This window comes from Oryzias latipes, chromosome 8 (assembly GCF_053564925.1).
Source record: "Oryzias latipes strain Hd-rR chromosome 8, Olatipes_Hd-rR_3.1".
NCBI lineage: Eukaryota > Metazoa > Chordata > Actinopteri > Beloniformes > Adrianichthyidae > Oryzias > Oryzias latipes.
In genome coordinates this window covers 4,311,170-4,335,531 of record NC_136244.1, presented here as the reverse complement: position 1 = coordinate 4,335,531, position 24,362 = coordinate 4,311,170, and the positions used below count along the sequence as shown (strand labels likewise).

The following is a 24,362-nucleotide window of genomic DNA, read 5'->3' as shown; positions in this document are numbered from 1 at the left end:
TTTTAGTGCTTTAAAAGTTTATTTAGGTGCATTCTTTAGACCAGAAAATAGCATACAGAGCTGTAAAAACTCCCCACTTACTTCCCTTTTAGGTTGATTTTCAAAATGACAGAGAAAAACAAGGAAGTGCAAAAAAAAAGATAATATTCAAGTGAAAAAAACTTTAATATTAGCAACCAAAGAGGTGGTTCTTTCCAACATTTTTATTGCGTCCCTATATGTAAGATTTCGAAAATCAAATGCAAAGGAATCTGCACAAGACTTTTACATGAAAGAAAAATAAATAAGTGGTTATAAATAAAAAGAACGTGTCTCCTTTTATACAATGTAAACACAGACGGCCTTAAAGAACACAAAGTCTTTTAGCATAAAAGAAAATTAAAATCCTATTTTAAAGACAACTGGAACAACATCAGACAAAATCCTACATTTGTCAGCTAAAATAAATAAATTACCCTTTGTAATTCCTCCTAAATGTCAGTGCACTGAACTATAAATACAAAGCACAGCCAAAATGCAAATACTGGACAATATTTTCAGCATAATAATTCAGGACATACAGTAAGTTAAATCCTAACATCATGAGATCATCTGAAAACATGCAATATTTGTATTTCTCATAAAAATGAATCTAAAATGATTTTCAGCCTTTCAGGTTGATTTTCAGAATGTTTTTTCTGCAGAAACAGGCCGTTTTCTGTGTGATTACACTCCAGAATATTGTGTGACTCACAAACACATAAGTTTGCCTTCCAGTACAACTATACTCCTCATGGGTGTCGGTTAGAATCCTCTCCACCATAAATATTCATGACCAAATGAACAGTTGGCTCCGGGACTCGTCCTTCCGTGTGCAGCCGTCGTCTCCTTCCAGCCGCGGGATGAAGGGAACAAAGAGGATGAAGAGCCGGCAAACTGAACACAAGAGGAGGAGCGGCCTTGAATGGAAAGGCTGCTCGAGCGAATGCACTCCAGAGCTCCAGATATCGCTCTCTTCTTTCCTGCCTGCCTGACTCTGAAGACTGCTGTTAGATCAGGGTTCTCTGCATTATTTACATCACTGACAGGCACACATGAAAAGCTGCACAAATGAGTAAAACTAAAGTGTAGAGACCCGGAGTCTCAGTGGAGTGTCTGCTTACTGGTCATCCCTGCTCCAACCGTCTAACAGTGAAGAGACACCACATGAATTATTCATACAGTACAAAAGCTGAGGCAGGTAATTGGGCCTTTGACTCCGCCCTCCCAGCACAAATGTAAAGACAAAATTCACAGACCAGAGGACATGGTGGTCCAAGGTCAGTCCCCTCTTCAGGCGCTCCTTACGGTCCCTGCTCAGTGTCTGGAAAACGCTGCTTCAACCTCCTCCTCCTCCTCCTCCTAATCCTCACTCACAGCAGCAGAGGAAGGAGCAAGACGGCTCCTCAGGCCCCCGGAATTTGCCAGAACAGGGTGTGTCTGTGCATTGTGCGATGAATGCGTGCAGATCGGTGATGCGAACCTGCTCCTGGGATTGAGCCTGTGACAAAGGTGACAAAGGTCAGAGCCTTCTCTGTCGAGCTGCCCAGGAGGCTCAACAATCACGACCACTTGGAACCAAAGGACGTACCATGATGGTGTCGTACGCGCCGGTGATGAGCGCGATGAAGAGCGATAGCACCATGTAGATGAAGAGGGAGATGAAGGTGTAAAGGTAGAGCTGGCTGAAGACCCACACCAGCGAGCTGCTTTGCTCCATCTCGGCGAACGTCACAAACATGTCATCCCCGTTGATGAGCGAGAACAGGCACTCTGACACCGTGGACAGGGAGCGGAACTGTGGGCAGAAAATCCCCTCACTCATCGTGATGGAGCTACGCTGTTTCATACGCTAACAGAAAGTCTCAATAGCATTACATGACAAAGCATTACTATAAAAATAAGAAAATGAAAGAAAATACCTCTGAATCCATCCTTAAACTGTTGCATTTGCTAAAACAGCCACAAAAATATATAATTCTGATCGTTTATAATTGAGTAGTGAAAAAAGTTCTTCTGGGAAGCAAAATTAGCGCATCTCCAGGGAAGTGATTTCAATAGAATCATTATATATATGAATTATTTCTGAACCTTAAAAGTCCAAATTATTTATTTCAAGTGCACAAAATGAATCATGTGTATATAAAGTGAACAGCTGGTTTGCAAAAGGCTAAAAAAAAAACAGCAGAGGAAAAAAAATAAGGATGTATGATCGATGTCTGAGGCAAATTGTTAATCGAATTCCATAATAAAATCGTTTCAAAATAAAATGAATCGATACTATTGGACAACACACACGTCATGGCAGCAAAAAATGATCAAGTCTTCATTAGAAGCAGCATTTCCATCACACATATGTGCAAAACTTTTTTAAAAATTCTAGAAATGTTGAAAAAACACAATTTTGTAGTTAATCCTAATAATGGTAAATGGTATATACTAATATAATGCTTTTCTACACACACATTCACACACTGGTGCCAACATTCCACCAGAGGCAGGGTGGGGTTCGGTGTCTTGCCCATGGACACTTTGACGCATGGGTGGGAATTGAACCTGCAATCTTACGATCATGGGTGGGCCGCCCTACCGCTGCACCACGGCCGCCCCCATATTGACGCAAATAAACACAAACCAACTCACGCAATAAGTCTTTTAAAAAACATGGTGGCGGATGTGAACAAAACTTTGATTGACAGCCGTTACATTCAAATGTCTGCCACGGCCCTAGCGCTCATCATCACCATCATCTTTCACAGGAGACGTCTGCGTCTTTTTTCGGCCATGGAGCGGCGAGCTCCTTACAAGTAGGAGGGGCTACGGATGAAGCCATTTTGGAAAATGGTGGTTGCTGATTTTCCAGAGGAGCTGTGGATTCAACACTTCCACATGACACGCTCAGCTTTTGATGAGCTGTGTGACGCTGTGGGATCTTCTGGTGGCGCCCGCTGTGCAGCGCCCAAGGCCGCCAGTTCCTACCAAGAGGCGCATCGCCATCCAGTTGTTGGTCACGTCACTCATTTAATTTGAAAAAAGTGTTTCCATTGCAGTTTTGCGAAATGTGTCAATTTCTTCAAAAACCAAATCCTCCAAGCCCAAGCAATTTTTTTCCGATAAATGCGAGTTTTCCCCCCGAAATTTTTAGGTTTCCATTAGTCGAATTTATTATCACAAATCCAATTTGCGGAATTTCATTGTCAATGGAGACGCAGCTACTCTTTAATGTGTGGACACACTTTGAATTTTGCAGACATGTGACCATACAGTGTGCTAGAAGGTTCTAATAATCTTCAGTTTATGTGGAAAAATAACAGTGGGCTGAACTTTAGGAATCTAAAATGTGAATGGATTTGACATTCATTCTTGTTTACTTGTTTGTATATTTAATTTACACCTGATTATCTTGCAAGAAACACAAGGACTCTGGAAGACTTTACCTGTTCAGTATCCAGGTGTTTCTCTCTGAGTCCCACTGGTTGAAGTTTTGCCTGAAGATGTCCTGGATCCATTTTAAGTCAGCGAATCGAATTGTTCAAAATGAACCAATATTGACTAATCCGATCAGCAACCACAGACTACGAATCCATGTTAAAACGAATCATTACACCTCTAATCGGAATGGAGTGGATCAGCTTGTGGCCGTTTCAGTGTATGTCCTTCGTCACAAATATGATCTTTATCAAACATTTGTCTGCTCCTGATGCACAACAATTTGAATTAAAAAAAATACTAAAAATGTAACATTTTAAGCTTAATTGTTCTCCAAATATGCCACAAGAACATGTTAAAAACACCCAAAACACAGTTTTCATTGGAGTTGGTCTTTAGTGATGCCAGTGGTACCTTTGTGTGATACGGGCCGAGCACAATCCACCCACAGAAGCAGTATCCTAAATAAATGGCAGCCACGCAGCAGCAGAAGCGGATGACGTTGGGGAACGCAGCCCGCAGAGTCACAATCAAGATCTGAGATGAAACGCAGAGACATGGGCTGGGATGAGGGGCTCTCTCTACCACAGAACACAATGAGGGTTCCACATACGTTGTACTTCTGAAAGAAGCTGAGGTAGCGGATGACTCCCACCCACACCAGGAGGGTGGAGGTTCCCAACAGAATCCCACACACATCATAGGAGGACAGAGTCTGAAATTCAAATATGAGACTTGTTATTTCCATTTTCTAGAAGAACAGATGCTATTTTTGTGTATCTCTAGGAACCAACAACCTCTCCTACTGGCAGAGATTGTTACCTTAGACTCTATTCCAATCTTGATGAAGCTCCCGATGATGGTGAACATGTCGCTGATGATCAGCAGGATGTACCAGCCGTTGATGAACTCCATCCTGTCTCCCCAGCTCACTCCCCGAGCAAGTTTGTGCTTGAAAAACTGCACATACTCCTGGACAGGAAGAGGAAGCGGATGTTCAGGTGCCTGACAGGCGCGGCGGAGCAAACGGAGGAGAGCTCGGCCCGCTTCGCTCACGTGTTGAAGGAGGATTCCTCTGAGGACGGAGCGGCCGCACAGCAGCAGCGACAACACGCACACGACCACCACCAGGCAGTCAAATAACTCCCGCGCGTAGCTTTCCGCTGACGGGAGGAGAAAAGACGAGGAATGACGTCACGTGACGGAATTTGGGCCCAACCGGTTCCCGCAGGACTCACCGTGTCCGGACACGTTGGGGTCCTTACACTCCTGGATGGTCGCCCGGTTGTGGAGAGAGATCCCAACTCTCCCGCTGTGTGCTTTGTTGTCCATGAGAATCTGACCAAAAAAACCAACGACAAAAAATGCATGATTAGTGCTATACATCTGTCACAAATCCAAAAAAGTTAGACTTGAGTTTTCAAAGTAAGAGTTTTGCTCGAAAATACTTTTTCCTTAAATATAAAATGTGCATTAGAAACTCTATAAATTAGGGCTGCACGATATGAGGAAAACTTGCGATATGCGATATTAGTGATCAATATTGCGATAACGATAAATTTGCGGTAAATAAACAAATAGAAAAATAAACAAAAACATCATTCCCATTTCATTGCAACAGTTTAAAAATTATACTCCAAATGACCCTCATCGACATGGGGGACAAACGTCAGGGTGGCTAACCCTGGTCCTCAAGAGCCTCAACCCTGTCTGTTTTCCAATTCTCCCTAGACTGCTCGATAATGATAACCAAAATCAGGTGTGTTCAGTCAATCAGGATGTGAAATCACTTGAGTCAGCCAATCAACAGCAAGCTGGTTAAGGAGAGCTGGAAAACGGGCAGGGTTGAGGCTCTTCAGGACCAGGGTTAACATAATAGGCCTCCATCTGATTGGTCAACAATGGGAAGGCGTCCATCTGATTGGTCAAAGCATAAAGGGATTTATTTGATTCGTTAAATGCTTCAAGCTGCTAGAAGATTGTTTTAACACATTTTGGGTTTGCGATTTATTGCGATATTCGCCGTCTTTTGCGATATGCATATTGCAGAGCTGGATATTGCGATAACGATAAATTTGCGGTATATTGTGCAGGCCTACTATAAATTAAAAAAAAATAACAGTATTCAGTATGGCTTCTAATTTAACCAAACATCTACCTTGTTGGTAAGAAAGAAACTGGACCAACAACACAGAAAACTTTATCAGCACAATGCAACGCGCCAAGATGTAATAAATGGTCTCCTTGGAAGCGCCATCTCTTTTCACCTGCATCCTCACCACAGACGTCTCAGAAACGGAGCGAGGACTAGAAAAAGACCCAACTCTGCCTGAAAAACCCAGGCCTGACACAATGCCGTCAGAACATTTCTTTCATGGCCGAAAGAACAAGGTCCTGAATACAAGAGGCTGAACTGAGCGTCCTCCGTAGGGTGGCTGGGTCACCTGGACGCCTCCTTGGGGAGGTGTTTCGGGCATGTCCCATTGGGCGGAGGCCCCGGGGAAGAGCCAGGACACGCTGGAGAGACTACGACTATGGCCTTGCATGGGAAGAACCTCCGAGAAGAGCTGGAGAAAGTGGCTGGGAGAGGGAAGTCTGGGCATCTTTGCTTAGACTACTGAACCTGACACCCAGTCCTGGATGAGTAGAAGATGGATGGATAGATGGATGGATGGATGGATGGATGGACGGACAGAAGGACGGACAGAATGACGGCTGGACGGATGGATGGATGGATGGATGGATGGATAGAAGGATGGCTGGATGGATGGATGGATGTTTGACAGATTTCCTTTGATGATCTGTTTCTGTAACATTTTTTGTAGCAGAAAAGGCTTTAAATAAGAGGGAAAAGCAGCTCACAGTGATGGCGAAGGTGTAGCAGTCTGGGATTTCATTGTTCAGGATGGTCTGAACGTTGATGGCCTTCAGCTGGAAGTCCATGGTCACGTTGATCAACCTGGAGGAAACATCAACAACAGATCAGCGGAGATTCACAGAGGAATCTCAGAAGAATCTTGGAATTCAAAGGAAATCTAACTTGGAAAAATGAAGGGTGAAGTTATGAAGGTCACCGTTTTCCGGAGTGGAATCTTCTGTGGTCGGATTCACTCCAAGGCAATCTGGGGAACAAAAAAACAGAAAATATGTGAGGAAGTAAGACTCCGAAGACTTTTTCACGTTATTCCTGCTTGTCCTTGATCACGTCCCACTGCAGAATCACCTTCTTGGAAACATCTGCAAAACTCTGTTTTGGAGCAGAGCATCTCCGCCAAACCAGCAGGTGCACGCAAATATTTCCTTTCCCAAAATGACACGCTGCTGCTAAAAAAAAAGAAGCTAAAAATAAACATGAGGGCTTAAATGTTTCCAGCTCAATCAGAGATGAATGTTAGGTCCTTAAAGACAAGGAAAATGGTGTTTTTAACGTGTTCTTGTGGCATTTTTCTTATGATGGGGGACAAATACTAAGAAAATTAAGTTTAAAATTGTATTTCTGAGTTTGTCTTTATTTAAATCATTGTGAATCAGGAGCAGACGAAACAAAATTGCCTCCTAGAAAAGGCTTGTAGTTCTGGTGGAGAAACTACTACGGCAAGCAACAAGGTCCCTGCTCCACTCTGATGCATCCACTTGCAGACAAATAGATCCATGATCGTCTTTGTTTTCCTCGTCTGAGCTGGAACCTGGATCTAAACCGTACGGCTGGATAGCTCTAATACTGCTCGCCGTGTTTGTTGCCCCGCTAATGTGAGGTTGGGGGTGTGAGGGTCGACTTTATTGTCAGTGTGGGAAATGATGATGGGAAGTGGGGGCGAGGTTACTCTCTAAAGTTTCTAATTAACAGCAGAAACTTCTTTTTGACCTGGACCAGTGGGAAAGCTCTAAGCTTTAGCGTCCAAAATGCACACTGACAATGGATAAAAGAAATGCTCCGACCTGTGAGAACATGTGGGTCGATGTCAAAGGTGTCGTTGACCGGCTCGATGCTGCCTCTCCTGAAGTACCGCTGGCAGAGGGAGAGGGCGCTGCCTCTGACGCCGACCCCCGTCACATAAGCGTAACGACCCAGAGCGATCTCCGGCAGAGCCAAGTACTGAGGAAACAAACCAAATAAAGAGATCAACTGAAGCAAAGAGAATGTTTCTATGGCAGATGACACGCAGGCGTACCCGCTCTAAGGTGTAGTTGATGTGGTCGTGGAGCTCGGCCTGCGTGTGGACAGCCTGTGGGACGTTGTCCTGGTAGTCCTTCAGGAAAAGGTGCTTAAAGGTTGCCGTGTTTTCCTCTTTGAAGGTCACGACCATCTGGTTGCTCAGGCCAAACATCACCAACTGGGAACCAAAGCAGGAAAAAAGCAGGAACCACATACTGCAGCATGCAGGAACACCCCCCTATGAGTGGATATATGACGGAGCTCCGCCCACCTGTACAGTCACAATGAGGATTTTCAGCAGCTGCAGGCCCAGCTTGAACGGCTTGCGGCCCTTAGCGTGATACTTGTCACACGGGCTCATGAAGAAGTACTTCAGTTTCCTCCTCAGGGCTTCCTCCTCTTCCTCTCCCTCGTCTTGTCGCTGCTGCTGGTGGAGGCTGCTGGGACGCAGGCTCCCCCTTTTAGACGGATCCCGGGACCCATAGGTGGTTGGAGAGGAGAGGAGTCGATCTTTCTCTAAACAAAACCCCAAAAAGATTTAAATCACTTTGGGATCAGCGAATATAAAGAGTGGGGGAGAAATAATTCATTAAAATGCCAATCACTTATTTTTCAAAGTAAAAGCATCGATTAGTTGAGAGGCTAGATCAGCATCTATACCGGTCCGTTACCATGGCAACGGAATAAAAAAGTGAAATGTGGCAGTCACCATGGAAATGGATGCCTGTGTTTTCCCTGTCCTTGTTCTGTTTGTTGTTTAGAATGAAAATATATAGTACTAAAGTATTTATAGAACAATAACAAAGGTAGGAAAAAGGAAATAATATTTAATTTACTATACTTACTTACTTTGCTCATGGATATTGACCAGTTTGAACTTTACAGGCAGATTTCAGTCTCTGTCTCATAAATAATTTGCTTCAAACAAATATATAAAGAACTGTACATTTATACATATTGGCAATCACCTCCAAAATATATATATATATATAAAAATAAAATTTCTTTAGAGGAAGAGCAAATCGTTCAATTATTTAAAAATGTCTTTTTTTCCTTGAGGTGAATGATAAAAAATGATTTGGGTTACTGACCTAAATTTCAGAAATATTGTAATAATCTTTTCTAATAACAATTACAAAGCACTGCGTTTTCTAATGAATACGGATTTCTGGAACAATGTGATGTTATTAATTTGAAGTTATTAACCAGAATATGAAATGTTTGTAAAAAATAAAATAAAATCTCTTTAACTTCAATGTTTCTCCCCCATCAAATGACGAATCATCTTAATTTTATATGTCTATGTACAGATGTGCATTGCTCTTGTTTGTATGGTGGCCCTGAAGTTCAAATCCCACCAACAAATCACTCAATGCAAAAACATTTTAAAGATCACGATAATTAAAAAGCAAATCAATTAAAAAATACAATGTTTTGATTCATTAACATTTTAGAAATGAGCAAAGAAAATTCCAGAAACCAAAACATGATAGAAAGAAAATAAAAATGAAACAGAAAACAGAAAATTGCTGGAAGTAGCTTCCAGAAAAAGAAAAAAAATATACTAATATTGACTTAAGAATTAGGGGAAGAGGGGCCAATATTAGCTCCGCCTCGGTTTCATTTTGATTTCTGGAAATTACTTCTGTTTCCCAAATTTTTATTTCATTTCATGTTTTAGCAATCGTGTTGTGGTTTTTCTGGGTTTTTGTTTTGATTTCTGATGTTTTCCATTTTTTTGTTTCGCCTCTTCAATTGTAATTGGTAATTCAGGGCCACCGTACAATTGTTTCATATTTGGTTTAGATTGCTTAAAATAAACCAAATCTAAATTTATTACAGTAAAATTTAAAAGACTGTAATCCTGAGGCTCATTTAATGATTACTTTAACCTGAATTAATGTCTCATTTTTTTGTTTTTTACTATTGTCTATCAGGCATCACTTACATCCTTAGAGATGCCAATGAGGAGATTTATATTTTTATTTAGGTTGATCTTATTGTATTATAAAGAAATAGCGCCTCATTTGAGTAATCATTACACTCGTTACTTTTTTTACTTGAGTAATTAGGAGCCCCGTTGTCACTCGAGTATTCTCTTTCTCTCTTTTTGATTAGAATTAAATGTTTTTGCTTGAAGAACCAGGATGACACAATGACGCTGTCTGCTGCTGCCTTCACTGACCTGAGGCTTCGTCCTGGCCGCAGGTGTAGCTCGAAGACGCCATAGCGGGACTGAACGGGGCCATTACCGGGACCAAAACGGCGAAAAAGACGACTTCATCTTCCAAACGCCCTCGGTGGAATAAAATTAATCGAGATCAAATGTAAAAAAGCTGCGGTCTAGGTGTCGCAGTGGAGACGACGATACTGCAGGTTGGAGGTAAACACAGCCACTTCCTTAAAGCCACGTGACACGTGAGTCACGTGACCGCACTGATCCTGACACGCTGCGGAAGATTCACCCTGCTAGTAATGGGTAATAAAACACAACAAAAACTCATTAAACTTTGTTTTAAATCTTTTTATGTTGCTGGCACAGTGTTCACATAATCTTCACAATAATTCCTCCACCTTAAAATATTACAGATGTTTGGCATTTATTTATTTATGTTTGTTTTTGCATTAAATCTAGCTTATTTTACCTCAATTTTTAATCCATATATTTACTAACCTATTTTTTAAGTGCTCAATTGAGTCCCCAGTGCAGCTGTCTGCATCAAGGATGTTGCTGCTTCTGTTTGTGGGCCCCATCCATGTTTCTGTGATGCCTGTTCTTTTCTTTTTCTTTTAAAAAATAAACTTTATGAACAAATATTGCACATACAGAATATCAAACATTGGCTACCCACTATGTGCAATGGATAAATTTTCACTTGTGCCAGGAAAATGAACAAAAATGTCATAAAGGCCATAATATCTCTGTTTGGGGAGCCTGTGTCCCAGACTTTTAAGGCGGTATGGGAGCTTTCAGAAGGATAAAAGGAGTGACGAAGGGGACAGTTAGTTAAATTAACGATTTATGTGTATATTTGTTTGAGACAACATTTTGTTGTATTGTGTAGTTAACTCCAGTTATTGGACAATCGACAGATAATGGACCCTTTTATTTTTTCCCTTACAGCATTACTTTAATATATATAAAAAAAGAAAAAAATGTATATAAAAAAGTAAAATAAATGATTAATCACTTATTGAAAATGGTTAAATTGATCAATGTTTAATGATAGTACTTCACTTGCTCCAAAAATTTATAAATTGATTCAAAAATCTTTCCTAATGTAGCATAATTTTGCACGTTTTTAACTTTTGATGCTTGATGAAATTTTGTTATGAAAATTCCTGAAACAGTGTTGTGTCTATTTTACAGATATAGTATTATGTTTTATTCATATGAATGACTTTTATAAGTAACTTAATCTGCATATATTTTAGATGACTGATCTGCATTTGCCATGTTGATTTCTAAAATAGTTATTATTTACATAATAATTAAGTAATTCATCTTTGTCATGTGCTTTATCGATACCTTCTGATTTTTAATTCTGTCTGATAAAAACTGGGAACCGGATATTGATAAATCATGTAATAAAATGGTTATAGTATAACGGGGTGGGATTTTCCGGACTATAAGTCGCACCGGAGTATAAGTCGCACCAGCCCAAAAATGCATTATAAAGTAGAAAAAAACACATATAAGTCGCACTGGACTATAAGTCGCATTTTAACTTTCACAACCTTAAATGACACAATCATAGCAGACTGTTTATCTAATAATTTCACAGTAATCTTTTCTCAAACTTATTTATTTATTCTTTTCATGAAGCATCATTGGCCAACTAATACTCTGTTTTCATCCTGTATTTGTAGAAACAGTTGTCATTTTTATTGCATTTCTGAATCTATGAAATCATTGGAAAATAGAATATTTTGTTGTTAGCCTTCAAAATCTTACTGTAAAAAAAAGTTTGCTGATTCTCTGAGTCACTTAACATACTCTTAACACTTAACATACCTCATACATCAAATTGACCCAGGAACATCATCTCTGTTCCTCACAAATGAACATAACAGGAGGGTTAACAATGTATTTATTTCAATTTATTTCTAATAAGTCGCTGCGGAGTATAAGTCGCACCCCTTGCCAAACTATGAAAAAAGGGCGACTTATAGTCCGGAAAATACGGTATATAAATTTGCTTCCTTCCACTCCCTTTCAAGCAATATTTATTAATATGTCTAATTATCATACATTTGATTAGTTACTTTATGAATGTACAACTGATGATTATATTGCTTTGGTGTATTATTTCTACTTAATTGCTTGAAATAAACCATTTCAAATCAAATCAAATGTCAATAGTTTGATCCGGTCACTTTAATTTGATTGTTTTGTGTTATTTAAGTCAGCTTATAGTATTTTTTGTGTAATGTTTGATGTTAAGTATTGTCTATTTTGTTTAGTTGACCCATCAATGGCCCAATCAGCAAATGTATTACTCATTTGGCTCTATTGGGTAAATAAAATTCCACATTTTTATTCATCCAGATGGTTCAACATCCCAGCTTCTTTCTGTGGTGTTTTCCATCTGGACTTCTCCATTCCACACTCGACACAGATGTTTCTGTACACTTTTTCGTCCATTTGGTTGTGGCGTTCCGTGTACGCTCAGCCTGCATCGTGCTGGAATTGTCCCAGGAGCGTGTTTGCACAGCCTGCAGCTGGAGTCCTGCCCGGTGAGGTGGATTCTGATCTCTACTGATCCTGTGCTGCCGTGATTTGTATCGCTGTGGCGTCTTTCTTTGATCAGCTGCAGTTGGGATCAGCTGTGGGACATACCCCCCCCCCCCCCCCCCCCCCCCCTTCAGGTTTCTGCTGCTTGAGGTTTTTCATGAGCACGCCATCACTTGGAGCCATCTTGCTGATTTTCCTGGATCTTTGTTGTTGTTTTTTCTTTTCTTAGATAATCACATTTGTGGGCTGCACGGTGGTGCAGTGGTTAGCACTCTTGCCTCACAGCAAGAAGGTCCCTGGTTCAGGATCTCCTGGCTGGGGAACCTGAAGCAGAACATCAATGTGGGACCTTTCTGTGTGGAGTTTGCAGGTTTTCTTTTTCATCTCTTCTGGACAGTTTCTAATGAGCAGCAGGGCATAGATGTTGATAACCCAGACATTATTCAGGCCATTCCTGAGTCGCCTCACTGGCCGTTTCACTTAATAAAACTTTTTAATCATTTGCTTTGGTGCAGATGCTCAGTAAGAAATAAACCCCTAAAGACAAAACGGTTATCACTTGGCCAGAGTTATTAAAGGTGTATTTATTTTTTTACATGAATTGGTTTGAGCATTTAATTAAAAAAGAAAACTGTATGAATTTTTGCACATTCTTTCATTATAACAATGTTCTACTATTTCCTGTTTGTGATGGTTGACCTGTTCTCCAGCATTTTACAAACTTTGTCAAATTAAAAAGGAGCTGAATTGAATCAACTGAATCTTTTTTTAAGATGCAGATAGAAGTTTGCACCACTTTAATATTTTTTTTTAAATTTTCTATACTCTGTTTTACGACTCAATCGTATCTGTCAGACGTCTGCATTTCTAATATACAGAAAAGCATCCTGGGCCCTTGACTTCTCCACTGCTGTGCCTGTCAGTGAGAAAATGTGGAAACTTTTGACAATGACAACTAGTAAAAGTGTTTTATTCCAGGAATTTAAACTCAAACCCAATAAGACATGCTTCACATTTATAACAAAAAAAAATGGAATGAAAACAAAAAATAAAAACTCTGGATGTCCAAAAAACATTTGACTGAAATGAAATAAATGACATTTTCTGTTCAACTTTAGCTCTTTACTTTGTCAAGAAGGGTTTTTCCCCCCTTGGCTCTCATTTTTAGCCAAATAGATTGTCAAGTTTAAATCTTGAATGTTCAGAATCTTAGAAATGAATTTTTATTTATTTAATATTTATATTTTATGGAACATGGGTGAGTCAAAAAGGGTTCATGCCATCACGGAAGATATCAGGCTAGACATGACCCACGAGTGCTTTTTTTGTTTGTTCTACATGAGTTTCAGTGAAACATCGACATCCATTCATTCATTCGCAGAGTCACACACCATAAATAATCTAGGTTCCTCTTCATCCCACATCAGCTCATCACACACACACAGTCGCTCTTATCTGCCATCCAAAGCCTTGTCCCTGACTATTACAGCCTCGTTGAACTTGATCATCAGGGTGGTGCCTTTGTGCCAGTGAGCAGTGACTTTAGCGGGGAAGCCGCTGTGTGTGAGGATGGCCTCCACGATGCCCGCTGTGAAGGCAGCACAGTTCAAGCTGCTGTTCTCCTTGGGAACCGAGATGTACGTGTTGATGAGCGGATCTTTCTCAATAATGTAGTAGGTCTTGTCATCGTCGTTGGCTTGCTCCAGCTTATCTGCCTCCTTACCGAACAGGGACCTCCAGACGTTCACCTGAGGCAAAAAGACGTTCAGCTCGCAGATCGACTCAAATCGAGCCAGCGCTTGAGTTCTGCTCACCTTAATGAAGAGCAGCATGTTGAGGACTTTGGTCTCCCTCTTCCCGTTCTTCTCTCTCAGCACCAGGACGTCCAGCATGCTGGCTCCAACGCTCTGACCCATCTCAGAGAGCCGGGTCTGCAGCTCGGACACCGAGTACACCCGGCTCTGACAGTACTGGACCATCTCTGAGAAGAGCAGGGCGAAGGTGCTCAGGCTCACCTCCGTCTTGGGTCGGGTCAGGGCTCGCTCCAGGATGGTGGATTTCCCTCGAGTAAACCGCGTGTCCATTTTCTGTAAATCAGTTTACGTGAGGTTATCGTCTCTATTAAGTAGAAGACTAGGAATAATAGTGATTACATTTCAATTGATTCCTTTAAAGTTAAAGATGCAACATAAATGCTCATTTTGCTTAGAAAAATCTCGCAACTTTTGTAAAATGTGATACTTAAAAGCAAATATTAATTAAAAGAGCCTCAGCAACGTTGTTAAAAACAGGAAGAGATATACTAGGAACAGCTGATGATTGTCGGAGCTGACTAACACACAAATACAATTTGGATTGCGTGTGTTAGTTAGTGAGTCACTTAAATGTTTCAAAATAAAGCGAGGACAAGCTTTAAATCGTCCAGGTGGGCTGTCGGGGTCTCAGTTCACTAGGATGAATGAACTAAAGGCTGCTATGTGTCTGTTCTGTTCAAGCTTGGCACGAAAAATATCACAATCCGCCAGATTTAGCAGCAACTTTCGGCCCCGTCAAGACGTGTTAAACTTCTCTGAAACGTTTTAACTTTGAAAAATAGTAAATTCTACCAGTTTTCCATATCAAAACAATTAAATGATCGTAGGCGACAGTCTCGGTAAGCTAGCCAAGTAGCAACAAATCTTAGCCCGGTTCCTCAAGTTCGATCGGCCAAAAGGCTAAAGGCAAAGCAAAGACGCGCGCTATTCACAGCAAAAGATAAATAATACTATATTTTTATACAATAACTTTCAAAAAACACACCTTGTTAAGGCTTCAGTGTAGCTTGTCGTCGGCTTTTTCAATTGTGTCCTGACGGATGTTAATATTTGTAAATTATGATATCGCCCCCTAGCGGAGCGGAGGCCCCAGTGCTTGTGTTGATTTCCCCTTTCTATTCTTTAATTGCAATAGTTGCAGTTATTAAGTGCTTATTTGGTAGTTTTTTTATTTGTTATCAAATTATTATTTTTAATGTATGTTAATATAAAATGCCTTATTTCCTTATAAAGAAAACCAAAATGTTTGCAGAAGGAAAATTGAACTTTGTAAAAGGAAGCTGCAAGTGCACATTTAACCATTAATCAGTGTTTTTTTTTTTAGAATGTCTGCTGTAAAAACTGGACATGGAAAAAGCACAAATGAATGATTTGTTTTGTTACTCCAGCACTCTTCCAGCTTGTTTTTTATACTGTACTTTAAGCTAATATTTTCAATCTCCTAAACATATTTTTTTTTAGTTTTCTTCCCCATATGAACTTCCTGTTGTGAAATATTACAGCCTTTCCTTTTTGCATGCTTTACCTTCTGCAGTGGATTTTCCGTATCACATATAGAGTATATCCTCAGGGGTACCGACTGCAACATGCTTTTGTAGAACATCTAGTCTTTGCACACAACAACAGCATCTGCATAAATGTGCAGAGTTGCAAACTGTACCTGGACGTGTGGAAATCTTCAGTTTGCATAATTCATATAGTTTTGGGATTTCCTCATTTTTGCAGCCTGTCTGATGATTTTCTGATTATTGTGCAGACTTGCTTTTCAGAAGAGTGTCCTCAGGTTGCACAGAGGATGCCACTTTTCTCCCAGGGTATCAAATTTGATTATTGCTGACACAAGCATGTCTGGATGTTTACAGAAGTCTGGAATTTTTTGAAAATGTCCGTCACAGAGGAGGACCTTGACTTCTCATACTGCAGGTGCCGGCTTCCCACATGGCTCAGGCGGGCGCACACGGATGAACAGCAGGCGTGGCCGTGTGCGGCCTTTACATAACCACATAAACGCCCATAAATGAGCGGATAAAGACCGGACCTCACGCTTGAAGCAGAGTTTCTCCACGGATCAGGATGAAGGAAGGCGGCTGGAAACTGACCCTGGCTGTTCTGGTGCTGTTGGTCAGCACACACGCAGACGGTAATCCAAAATTTATGTTGCAACATAAATGTGTAAATTGCATTTCTGTGGAATTATTAACCAAGCAGCCTATAAAAAGTATAGACAAAGATTATTATAGACATTTCTAAATATTTTTTGTTTATGCAATGGACTTTTAATACTTTTATTGCTTAAAGCAGATATTTTCCTTTTTAAAAATGTATATATTACAGGTTTTAAAAGGGAAATAAAAAGGTTTTCCAATAATTCAAGGTTTGTTTTGAAGGAGAGTTAAAGTTGCAACCAATAACTAATCAACAAGGTAAATGTTTCCTTTGGTTTGGTCTGTTATTTTTTTGTTATTGAAATAAAAATACTTTTAGAATTTCTAATTACTGATCCTACAAAACCTTTTAGTCACTGACAGAAATTCAAGAGATGATGAAAATATTTGAACAGAAATGAACAAATAGAAAAATCTTAGTGATCAGTATTGAAAAAAACAATGATGAATAACTAAAAATAGTTGAAAACTGTCAAATTAAAAGTTTACAGGTAAACTGAACTCAGTCTTTATATATTAATAGAAAATAAAAGCATGGAAAAAGCAGATGTGTTGTCCTTTGTCTGAGTTTTCTGCATCCTAGGGATACCACACCCCTTACTAGCTCTTTACTACCAAGAGATGCTGAAACTGAGCTGAAAGGGTTTCTGGGAAACAGAGATTCATGTAACATGCTCCTACTGTATGTTTTTAATTTTTTTTGGTCTCCAGCCTTGTTTTCGTGCCACATGAAAGACTTCATTAAGGCGGTGCAGCAGGTGGAGGATGAGAACCCTGAGCTGGAGGCGGTGGAGGTGCTGAGGATGCTGCGCCGGACCGCCCACCTCAATGACGCCTTCGTTCAGCACTTTCTTCCAGACGCTGGCTCCAGCGGTCCTGAGCTGGACGCCGACCTCTCTGGTTACCTTCAGAGGGCTGTGCAGCACCGAGTGCTGGAGGGAGCCAGGGAAGAGGGCGTGGTTCTGGCTCCCGATGGGATGACGGTGGCCGTGGGTCCGCTACTCCTGGGCATCGAGGCTGGTTTCCTGTCCACGATTCCCGGCCGCGTTCCGGGACTCTACCAGCTCACTCTGGCTGGAGATCTTGGCGTTTCTATTAGACGGCGTTCTGAGAACGGCGAGCCTCTTGGAATAGATGGCTGCTGGGACAACCTGACCGCGCCTCAGGTTTTCACGCTCTCGGACACAGCATCCACACTCACTGCAGCTCAGGTCCACGGGGGCATGGATGGGGTGATTCTGGGAAAAGAAGTTTCTGCCAAAGCAGGAGAGTCTGTGAAGCTCAGCAGCCTCCTCACAGACTACTACCTCCACCAGCTGGACGCCAAAGGAATGGACGGCGCACCTCGCCTCATCAGCCGTCGCCGCAGGGAGCTCTTCAAAATCCTGGTGGCTCCTCCAGTGCTGATCCGGCAGGTTGCAAAATCCATGGAGCTGCGGGAGAAACTGGAGGGCCGCGTGAAGATGGAGGTCCGGCAGAAGAGGCGGCTGATGGCTGCGGTGAAGGAGACCATGAAGGAGTTTGTCCACGTCTTCATGGGTGAGAAAACAGAGGAGGGGGAATGTGGGCAATCTGCAACAAACTAACCGATGTTCTCCATGCGCTCCAGAGTGCCCCCCCATCATTGCTCGCTGTACGTGGGGGGCGGCTCCCTACATAGGAACCCCCACCATGCTGTCTCTGCCACTGACCTACCTGTTCATCCACCACACCGCCAGCCCGAGCCAACCCTGCCTGACCTTTGAGCAGTGCTCAGCGGACATGCGCTCCATGCAGCGCTTCCACCAGCAAACCAACGGCTGGGATGACATCGGATACAGGTAAGCGGCGCAGGAGAGGACGACCAGCTCATCCACAGCTGTCTCACACACCTGCTGTGTTCCTGAAGCTTCGTGGCCGGCTCGGATGGAAACATCTACGAGGGCCGTGGGTGGAAGTGGCAGGGGGCCCACACCGGGGGCTACAACTCCAAGGGCTACGGCGTCTCCTTCATCGGAGACTACACCTCCACCCTGCCCAGCCAGCACGCCATGGCACTGGTGAGGGATCAGCTGGCGTCCTGTGCCGTGGCAGGTGGGCAACTTGTGTCCTCCTACATCCTGAAGGGGCACAGACAGATGGTGAGCACAGAATGCCCCGGGAACATCTTCTACAAGGAGATCACGACATGGGAACACTATCAGGTAAGGACGGTGAACCACAAGCAGGACCTCCTCTGAACTCTTCATAGGTTTCAAACTACAATCTAAAATGAAATTTCAGATAACTATAAAGTCCCACTCCAATCATGTTTTGATCACTTTTCAAAGAGTCACTGGTGATGTTATAACCCTTGTGCTATCCAATGGGGTCAAGATGACCATTGACGTGTTATTCCTACCATGACAAAGGTGGATAAAGGTGGAGAGGATTTCATGTAATTCATGGACACCAGTGAAGATCACAAATGATTGAAGAAAAAGGTTCAGCGCACTGTCTAGTGGGTCTAGATGACCCCACTCCCAATGTTAAAGTGCCTTGGATAGCACAAGGGTCAATTATGATTATGCCGTTTTTAGCCAAAATCCAAAAACCTGTGTCACTTTCTGGGACATAGTCTCTGCAGAGCGGCAGGAGTTCAGTAGAAGTTCACCTCTGAGTTGTGGGCGGGACCATTGATGCTTCCCATCATCCATTTGTTGACATTCTCTCCTGCTGGCTTACAGCCTCTCACGACCCCAACCTGACACCAGTGGTGTGATGGACGTGAATCGATGTGTCTGCAAGCGGGAGCACTAGAATATATCAAGACAGGGAGCTTGTGGGTTCCTGCAGTTTCTACATCAAACCTACAAGCTTCTCCAAACGCCACCTTTTTAACCACTTCTGATTCACAAGGAACTGAATAAAAAATACTCAGAAATGCAATTTTAAGCTTAATCTTGTTTAGAAATGTCCCCAATCATCAGAAAAATGCTACAAGAGCATTTTAAACAAACACACAAAAAACAATTTAATCATCTTAACTTTGTCTATAGGAAGAACAAATAGTGGCTGTTTTTATCCATATATATCTATCCTGTTATTGTTCTATGCATCTCCTTTGCCCTAATAAATTTTATCTAGATCCAGTATTGAGGTTTTTTTAGTCAGGTAGGGGGGACAGTACACAGGTGACAACGATGAGGAGAGATTGGTACAAAGGAAGTAAACTCAAAACCATGACAAAACAGTAAACCTTTCAAAATAAAACAGGAAACAGAACTCAACCATGACAGAAACAAGATGGAAAGCAAAAACCAATACATAGAAACCCAAACCATGACATTTTATGCTTTTTATAAACAAAACTGCAGACAAAACATGTCAAACACAATTTGAGAACATGTGGAAACGCAGGTTTGGTTTTCCTGACCTACTTTCTTTCGTCATAATGAAATCAGACTTACCTCTAGATTACGACCCTCCCAGAGCCCCCAGGTCCTCAGGTGCCGGTCTGCTGGGGGGTAGAACAAAAACCCACGGCGAGGGCACACTCCAGCACCGTGGGCCTGGGAACTCCAGACTTAACTTTTTAGCTTAGCTTTTACATTTCCTCATTTTCTATTTGGATTTTATGGAGCTTTTTTTTGTCAAATGTTATTGTGTGTTGAGATGACTTGATGAAGAATTTTGACTGTTGTTTTGATTGTTTATTCATTTGATGTAAAGCATTTTGGGGTGTTCTGCAACAGGAAAAGAGGTCTGCAAGTAAAGTTGAATTTGAAAAACGTGTTTTCTTTCTTCCAGCCATGATGGCGACTCGCTTCAACCTAAAGAAGAAGCAAAACAAGATTCTTCTTCACAATAAAAGCTTGCTCTTCCTCTCATCTGCTGTTTGTTGGCGTTATCTTTTATCAAATACATTTCTCACATAGATATATGGAAGTCTGCTGTCTTTTCTAAGTTATGGAAAATTTGCAGGAGAAATATTTTTGTTTAAAAATGACCTTGCAAATTACTTTAGGCCCTAATTACCTGACATTTATTTTTTAAATTTACCTTTAATGTAGATAGTAGAATGTGGATAGTGATTAGATGTTTCATGTGCATCAATGCATCCATAAAATAAAATTGGATCTAGAAATTGTAGGATTTTTCTTCTAGCGTCTCCTTTTGTCAAGCACTTTACGCGGCACTCCAATCAACTTTTGATCTATTGTAAAAGTCTTCACGGTGGTCTTTTAAATATGATTATGCCGTTTTTAGCCAAAATAAAAAAAACAATGTGTTATTTTCTCGTACATAGTTTCTGTAGAGCAGCAGGGGTTCATCAGAAGTTCACCTCTTCTAAGTTGTGGGTGGGGCACGGAGTAAGCCCACCCCCATTTCCCATCAGTCCTCTGGTTTACACACTCTTCCACTAGCTTACAGCCACTCACACCTCCAACCTAACATTAACGGTGCAACAAAAATTTTGAGCAATATTGGAACTTTCCAGTTGAGAAAAATCAAGACATACGTGGATCTATTTGTTTACAAGGGGATGCATTGGAATAGAGCAGAGCAGGGAGCTTGTGGGAGTAGTTTCTACGTCCCAAATATGATCTTTTACCAACTGCATTTTCCGTCTGCTCCTAATTCACAATGATTTGAATAAAAAGATATGTAGAAAGGCAATTTTAATCTTAATTTTCTTTATATTGACGTCCTCCATCGTCAGAAAAGTGCCACAAGAACATATTAAAAACGCTAAAAACACAATTTTCATTGGAGTGGGCCTTGACAACTTTCTGTTTACTGTGTCTATTTTAATATTCTATTTTATGTTTTAAAAGGTAATCAATCAGTCAACCATTTCATCAATCAAACGTCGTCATAAAGTAATAAAAGTTAAACATTAAGTTTTTGCAAGCTAAACATGATCATGCAGTTCCACCAATGACCTAACGGGGGCGACATTTATCCTTTTGATAATTAGACGTTTATTTATACACCTCAATTTGAAAAACAAAACTGAAAACCAAAGTATTTCATATAATATCATAAACATATAGAAACGTATAATTTCTTATGAGTAAGTCTACGTACGTTTTGTTGACGTAGTATAAATGTTATTACAGAATAATGAGCTCGCGCACGGAAATGTGACAGGTCAGGTATATAGCTGAAGAAACCCATAAGTGCTAAAGCAAATCTATTAAGGATGAAGAGGGAAAATAATTTATAGGTGTGTTTTTATTAGTGAAATATTGCAGTGGATCATCGGTTAGAAAGGGCAAAAGTCTGAATATAGAAGCAGAAACGAGAAAAAAAACCCCGAAGATTTAACCCCGGTCGCCGTAAAGTTTAACTCTTTCAACTCGCTCCGGTGGGTCACTCGAAACTCTCCCCGTCGCCCTCCCCGTCGACGTTACGTACGCCGCCGTGGCGTGCCTGCAAGCAGAATAACATGGAGTCCACCGCCTGGCATCTCCCCGCAGAGAGTCCGAGCTGAGCCTGAAAGCAGCGCCGCTCTTCCCGCCGCAGCGGCCGGAGCCTCCCGCGAGCGCCGCGCGCGCGGCTCAAAGCTTCGGCTCCGCTCGGGAAGAAGAACGAGCGGCGCCTGATCCGCCAGCCCCCCTCTCCCGCTACACCAGGCCGATCTCAGTGAGTACCCCCCCTCCTCCCCCACTAAAGCTGCGCGTTGACGGCGTCGGTGGTGGAAACGGCGGCGGACGTGGCGGCCACTCGTCCCCCGTCAGCTGTCAGCAGCTGGGCCGGCGCGCGCCGCTCCGAGCTGCCCGCCTGACAGCCCGACGCGTCCGGGCATTTTCCTGCTGTGAGAGGGGGGCAGCTGTGGAGGCAGGACGCGGGCCTGAACAGAAAAGGCCACTTATTTATGTAACCGCCCCAGCGCTCCAGCTCGGGCTGAAAGAAAGACCAAGCGTGCTGAAAAAGTGGGTCAGACCCTGATCCAGTCCTGCAGAATCGAGGAACACCTGTTTTTTTTTTGTTTTTTTTTGGTCTTGTGTGGTGCGTCACTGCAGAGCAAAGTTGTTAGCAACTGTTGATGTTGCTTGCAGGCTGCACCATGTAGGTGGGCTGGTCACCAGTGGGACTCTGCACTGTCCTCTGGGGGACCATGGAGCCAGAACCTCTGACCCCAGGGACCAGCCATGAGCCCCCAACCTCTACCAACGTCCCCAACTGCGCCTTAGCGGTAAGCCTTGTGTGTGCTCCTTCTGTCTGTCTTTAACAGACGCTCATTGGGGTTTTTATCTTCCAGTCCTTGACTTCTCCAGATTCTCCAGGGGATGACCTGATGTCTGCTAAATGGGCCGGAGCCGGAGAGGAGCAATCCGGAGCAGAGCCGGGGAGGGGCGCACAGAGGACGCTCAAGTCCTCAGCCTTCACCTCCTCCCTAAGCTGGGACTCCGACTCTGAGAAGGAAGCTCTAGATGGTAACTCTTCCTGTCTCCTGGAACCAGGAGAGCCTGGAATGTGTCCTGAATTCAGCTAACCCACTTTCATTGTTGTGTCCTTGCAGTTATACATGTCCCTCATCTTGCCTCTTTATGTAACTTGGGTATGGATTGTAACTGTTGAGCTGTGATGTTTCTGTTGGTTGTGTGTTTTGTCCGCTGTGATGTGTCAGAAGAGGAGCTACAGAACTTTTCTAACCCTCACGGTCTGGCTGCTCACAGCCCAGGATCTCCTTCTTCCGGACTCAGGTGAGGAGGAGGCGCAGGAGGGAGGATTGTTCTGTTTGGCTGTGAGGTCAAACAGCACAGAGGACACATGTTTTCCCCTTTGTAGGACATTCACTTCTTTTTGCATGCTAAACCCTGCAAACTCTTTTGTTGACATTTTTAAAACTGTACTTTAAAGACCCATCCCAATCATCTTTTGTTCTATTAAAGCAGTGTTTTTCAACCTTTTTTGAGCCACGGCACACTTTAACCGTGACAATAATCCCGCGGCACACCAGCATCCAAAAATAAAAAGGAGAAACTCATAGTCTGTGTTGATCTACAGTCTCTCCGCAATCTCACATGCATTTTTGTGATAATTGTAGCAGAAAAAGCTGGAAGTTGTAGCAGTTTTTTCTAAAAGATAATGTGTGTTCGTTGTTATTTCAAGACGTTAAGAGGAGAGACTCCTGCGTCCAGATGCTGTCACTTTAACCCAATGCATCATGGGAGATGTAGTGCAATAATCCGCCGAACGCAGAAAGACAAGCGTCTCTGAGCTTCACTGTTTTGTTCACTTGTTCCACGGTCTGATACCGGATTCTTTGGAAAACTACACAGCTAAAGACTAGCTTTAGGTGGTATTTTTATTAGAACTGAGCGACTTTATCAGCAGAATCAGAACAAGGAAGTGAATACTTTAACCACGTCTGATTGGTCAGACTGATGACATGTGATTAGGACTCCAAGAATGATTGGCGGAGACAGTTAAAGGGGCGGGACTTCTCAGAAAACGGCTTTAGCTAAATCGCGGTACCGTCATTCTTATCAAAATGTCTTTAATAGAATCAAATAAACACAAAGAAAAAAGTATTTTATGATCTTTCATATTAAAAATTTCTCAGTGTTTTATCAGGGCCTCTTTGGAAGAACAAAGACCTGATTTCCTGGAGATAGAAAATGTTGTTAGATCAGTTAATGAGGGTAATTTCCACACCGGTTGAAAAACACTGTATTAAAGTGTTCCCAGTGGTCTATTAATGATCCTTAGGCCGTTTTTAGCCAAAATAAAAACTGGCATTTTCCTTGCACACACTTTCTGCAGAGCGGCAGGAGTTCATTAGAAATTCACCTCTGAGTTGTGGGCAGGGTTTGTTGGCGACCCCACCCCCCATTTCCTCTTCCCGTTGCTGAGATCCCTGCTAGCTTACAGCCCCTCACACCCCTAACTAGACCTAAATCAAAAATGTATCACCTTATCAACCTGTGCAGTATGCAGTCCCCTTTAACCACAATAAATGGTTACCGGTAGCTTACATTTTTATACACAGCTTGAAGCATTTAATGATTCCATTGACTGATGTTAGATCTTGTTAGATGCATACTCCTATATAGACATTTGGAGTATAATGTAAT

The 24,362-nt window shown here is 42.1% G+C and overlaps 4 protein-coding genes across 12 annotated transcripts in view; 2 read left to right on the top strand and 2 right to left on the bottom strand.

Moving 5' to 3' along the window:
- Positions 1–10,031, bottom strand: mcoln1b (mucolipin TRP cation channel 1b). The gene is made up of 13 exons (XM_004071978.5): positions 9,789–10,031; positions 7,875–8,119; positions 7,620–7,781; positions 7,387–7,543; positions 6,488–6,569; positions 6,310–6,406; positions 4,686–4,785; positions 4,504–4,610; positions 4,270–4,419; positions 4,061–4,162; positions 3,862–3,984; positions 1,610–1,816; positions 1–1,519 (listed from the first exon to the last, which is right to left on the bottom strand). Exons 1-13 carry the CDS (start codon positions 9,850–9,852, stop codon positions 1,388–1,390), a joined length of 1,728 nt encoding a protein of 575 aa, XP_004072026.2. The 5' UTR covers positions 9,853–10,031; the 3' UTR covers positions 1–1,387.
- A 3,247-nt stretch (positions 10,032–13,278) lies between these two features.
- Positions 13,279–15,258, bottom strand: trappc5 (trafficking protein particle complex subunit 5). 3 transcript variants are annotated; one of them, XM_004071840.4, is made up of 3 exons: positions 15,138–15,258; positions 14,153–14,425; positions 13,279–14,086 (listed from the first exon to the last, which is right to left on the bottom strand). In XM_004071840.4, exons 2-3 carry the CDS (start codon positions 14,420–14,422, stop codon positions 13,790–13,792), a joined length of 567 nt encoding a protein of 188 aa, XP_004071888.1. In that variant the 5' UTR covers positions 14,423–14,425; positions 15,138–15,258; the 3' UTR covers positions 13,279–13,789. The 3 variants fall into 3 exon arrangements, with proteins under 3 accessions (XP_004071888.1, XP_078807329.1, XP_078807330.1); XM_078951203.1 differs by having other exon boundaries at positions 14,153–14,471; positions 15,138–15,232; XM_078951204.1 differs by having other exon boundaries at positions 14,153–14,456; positions 15,138–15,181.
- A 756-nt stretch (positions 15,259–16,014) lies between these two features.
- On the top strand, positions 16,015–20,165 carry pglyrp6 (peptidoglycan recognition protein 6). Of its 2 annotated transcripts, none has more exons than XM_004071841.4 (5): positions 16,015–16,292; positions 17,029–17,856; positions 17,927–18,137; positions 18,206–18,500; positions 20,086–20,165. In XM_004071841.4, the coding sequence occupies exons 1-5, from the start codon at positions 16,226–16,228 to the stop codon at positions 20,089–20,091; spliced, it is 1,407 nt and encodes a 468-aa protein (XP_004071889.1). In that variant the 5' UTR covers positions 16,015–16,225; the 3' UTR covers positions 20,092–20,165. The 2 variants fall into 2 exon arrangements, with proteins under 2 accessions (XP_004071889.1, XP_078807328.1); XM_078951202.1 differs by lacking the exon at positions 20,086–20,165 and adding an exon at positions 19,023–19,058.
- A 1,464-nt stretch (positions 20,166–21,629) lies between these two features.
- Positions 21,630–24,362, top strand: part of wizb (WIZ zinc finger b) — a 38,333-nt gene continuing 35,600 nt past the window's right edge. For 3 of the 6 annotated variants that reach the window (XM_023957988.2, XM_078951200.1, XM_023957984.2), the window contains exons 1-4: positions 21,630–21,924; positions 22,341–22,477; positions 22,544–22,718; positions 22,913–22,988. In XM_023957988.2, coding sequence (XP_023813756.1) covers positions 22,400–22,477; positions 22,544–22,718; positions 22,913–22,988 — 329 coding nt within the window. In that variant the 5' untranslated portion in view covers positions 21,630–21,924; positions 22,341–22,399. Of the gene's footprint in view, positions 21,925–22,270; positions 22,478–22,543; positions 22,719–22,912; positions 22,989–24,362 lie in introns of those variants that run through there. The other 3 variants (XM_023957989.2, XM_023957986.2, XM_078951199.1) reach the window with 2 other exon arrangements.

Excerpts from the sequence above, each read along its gene's own strand:
- pglyrp6 (XM_078951202.1), top strand. The coding sequence starts at position 16,226 with ATGAAGGAAGGCGGCTGGAAACTGACCCTGGCTGTTCTGGTGCTGTTG. Across the intron at positions 17,857-17,926 it reads GTTTGTCCACGTCTTCATGG|AGTGCCCCCCCATCATTGCT; the intron begins GTGAGAAAACAG and ends CATGCGCTCCAG. Across the intron at positions 18,138-18,205 it reads TGGGATGACATCGGATACAG|CTTCGTGGCCGGCTCGGATG; the intron begins GTAAGCGGCGCA and ends GTGTTCCTGAAG.
- trappc5 (XM_004071840.4), bottom strand. The coding sequence starts at position 14,422 with ATGGACACGCGGTTTACTCGAGGGAAATCCACCATCCTGGAGCGAGCC. Across the intron at positions 14,087-14,152 it reads ACATGCTGCTCTTCATTAAG|GTGAACGTCTGGAGGTCCCT; the intron begins GTGAGCAGAACT and ends TTTTTGCCTCAG.
- mcoln1b (XM_004071978.5), bottom strand. The coding sequence starts at position 9,852 with ATGGCCCCGTTCAGTCCCGCTATGGCGTCTTCGAGCTACACCTGCGGC. Across the intron at positions 7,544-7,619 it reads TCAACTACACCTTAGAGCGG|TACTTGGCTCTGCCGGAGAT; the intron begins GTACGCCTGCGT and ends TTGTTTCCTCAG. Across the intron at positions 1,520-1,609 it reads GCGCGTACGACACCATCATG|GCTCAATCCCAGGAGCAGGT; the intron begins GTACGTCCTTTG and ends CCTTTGTCACAG.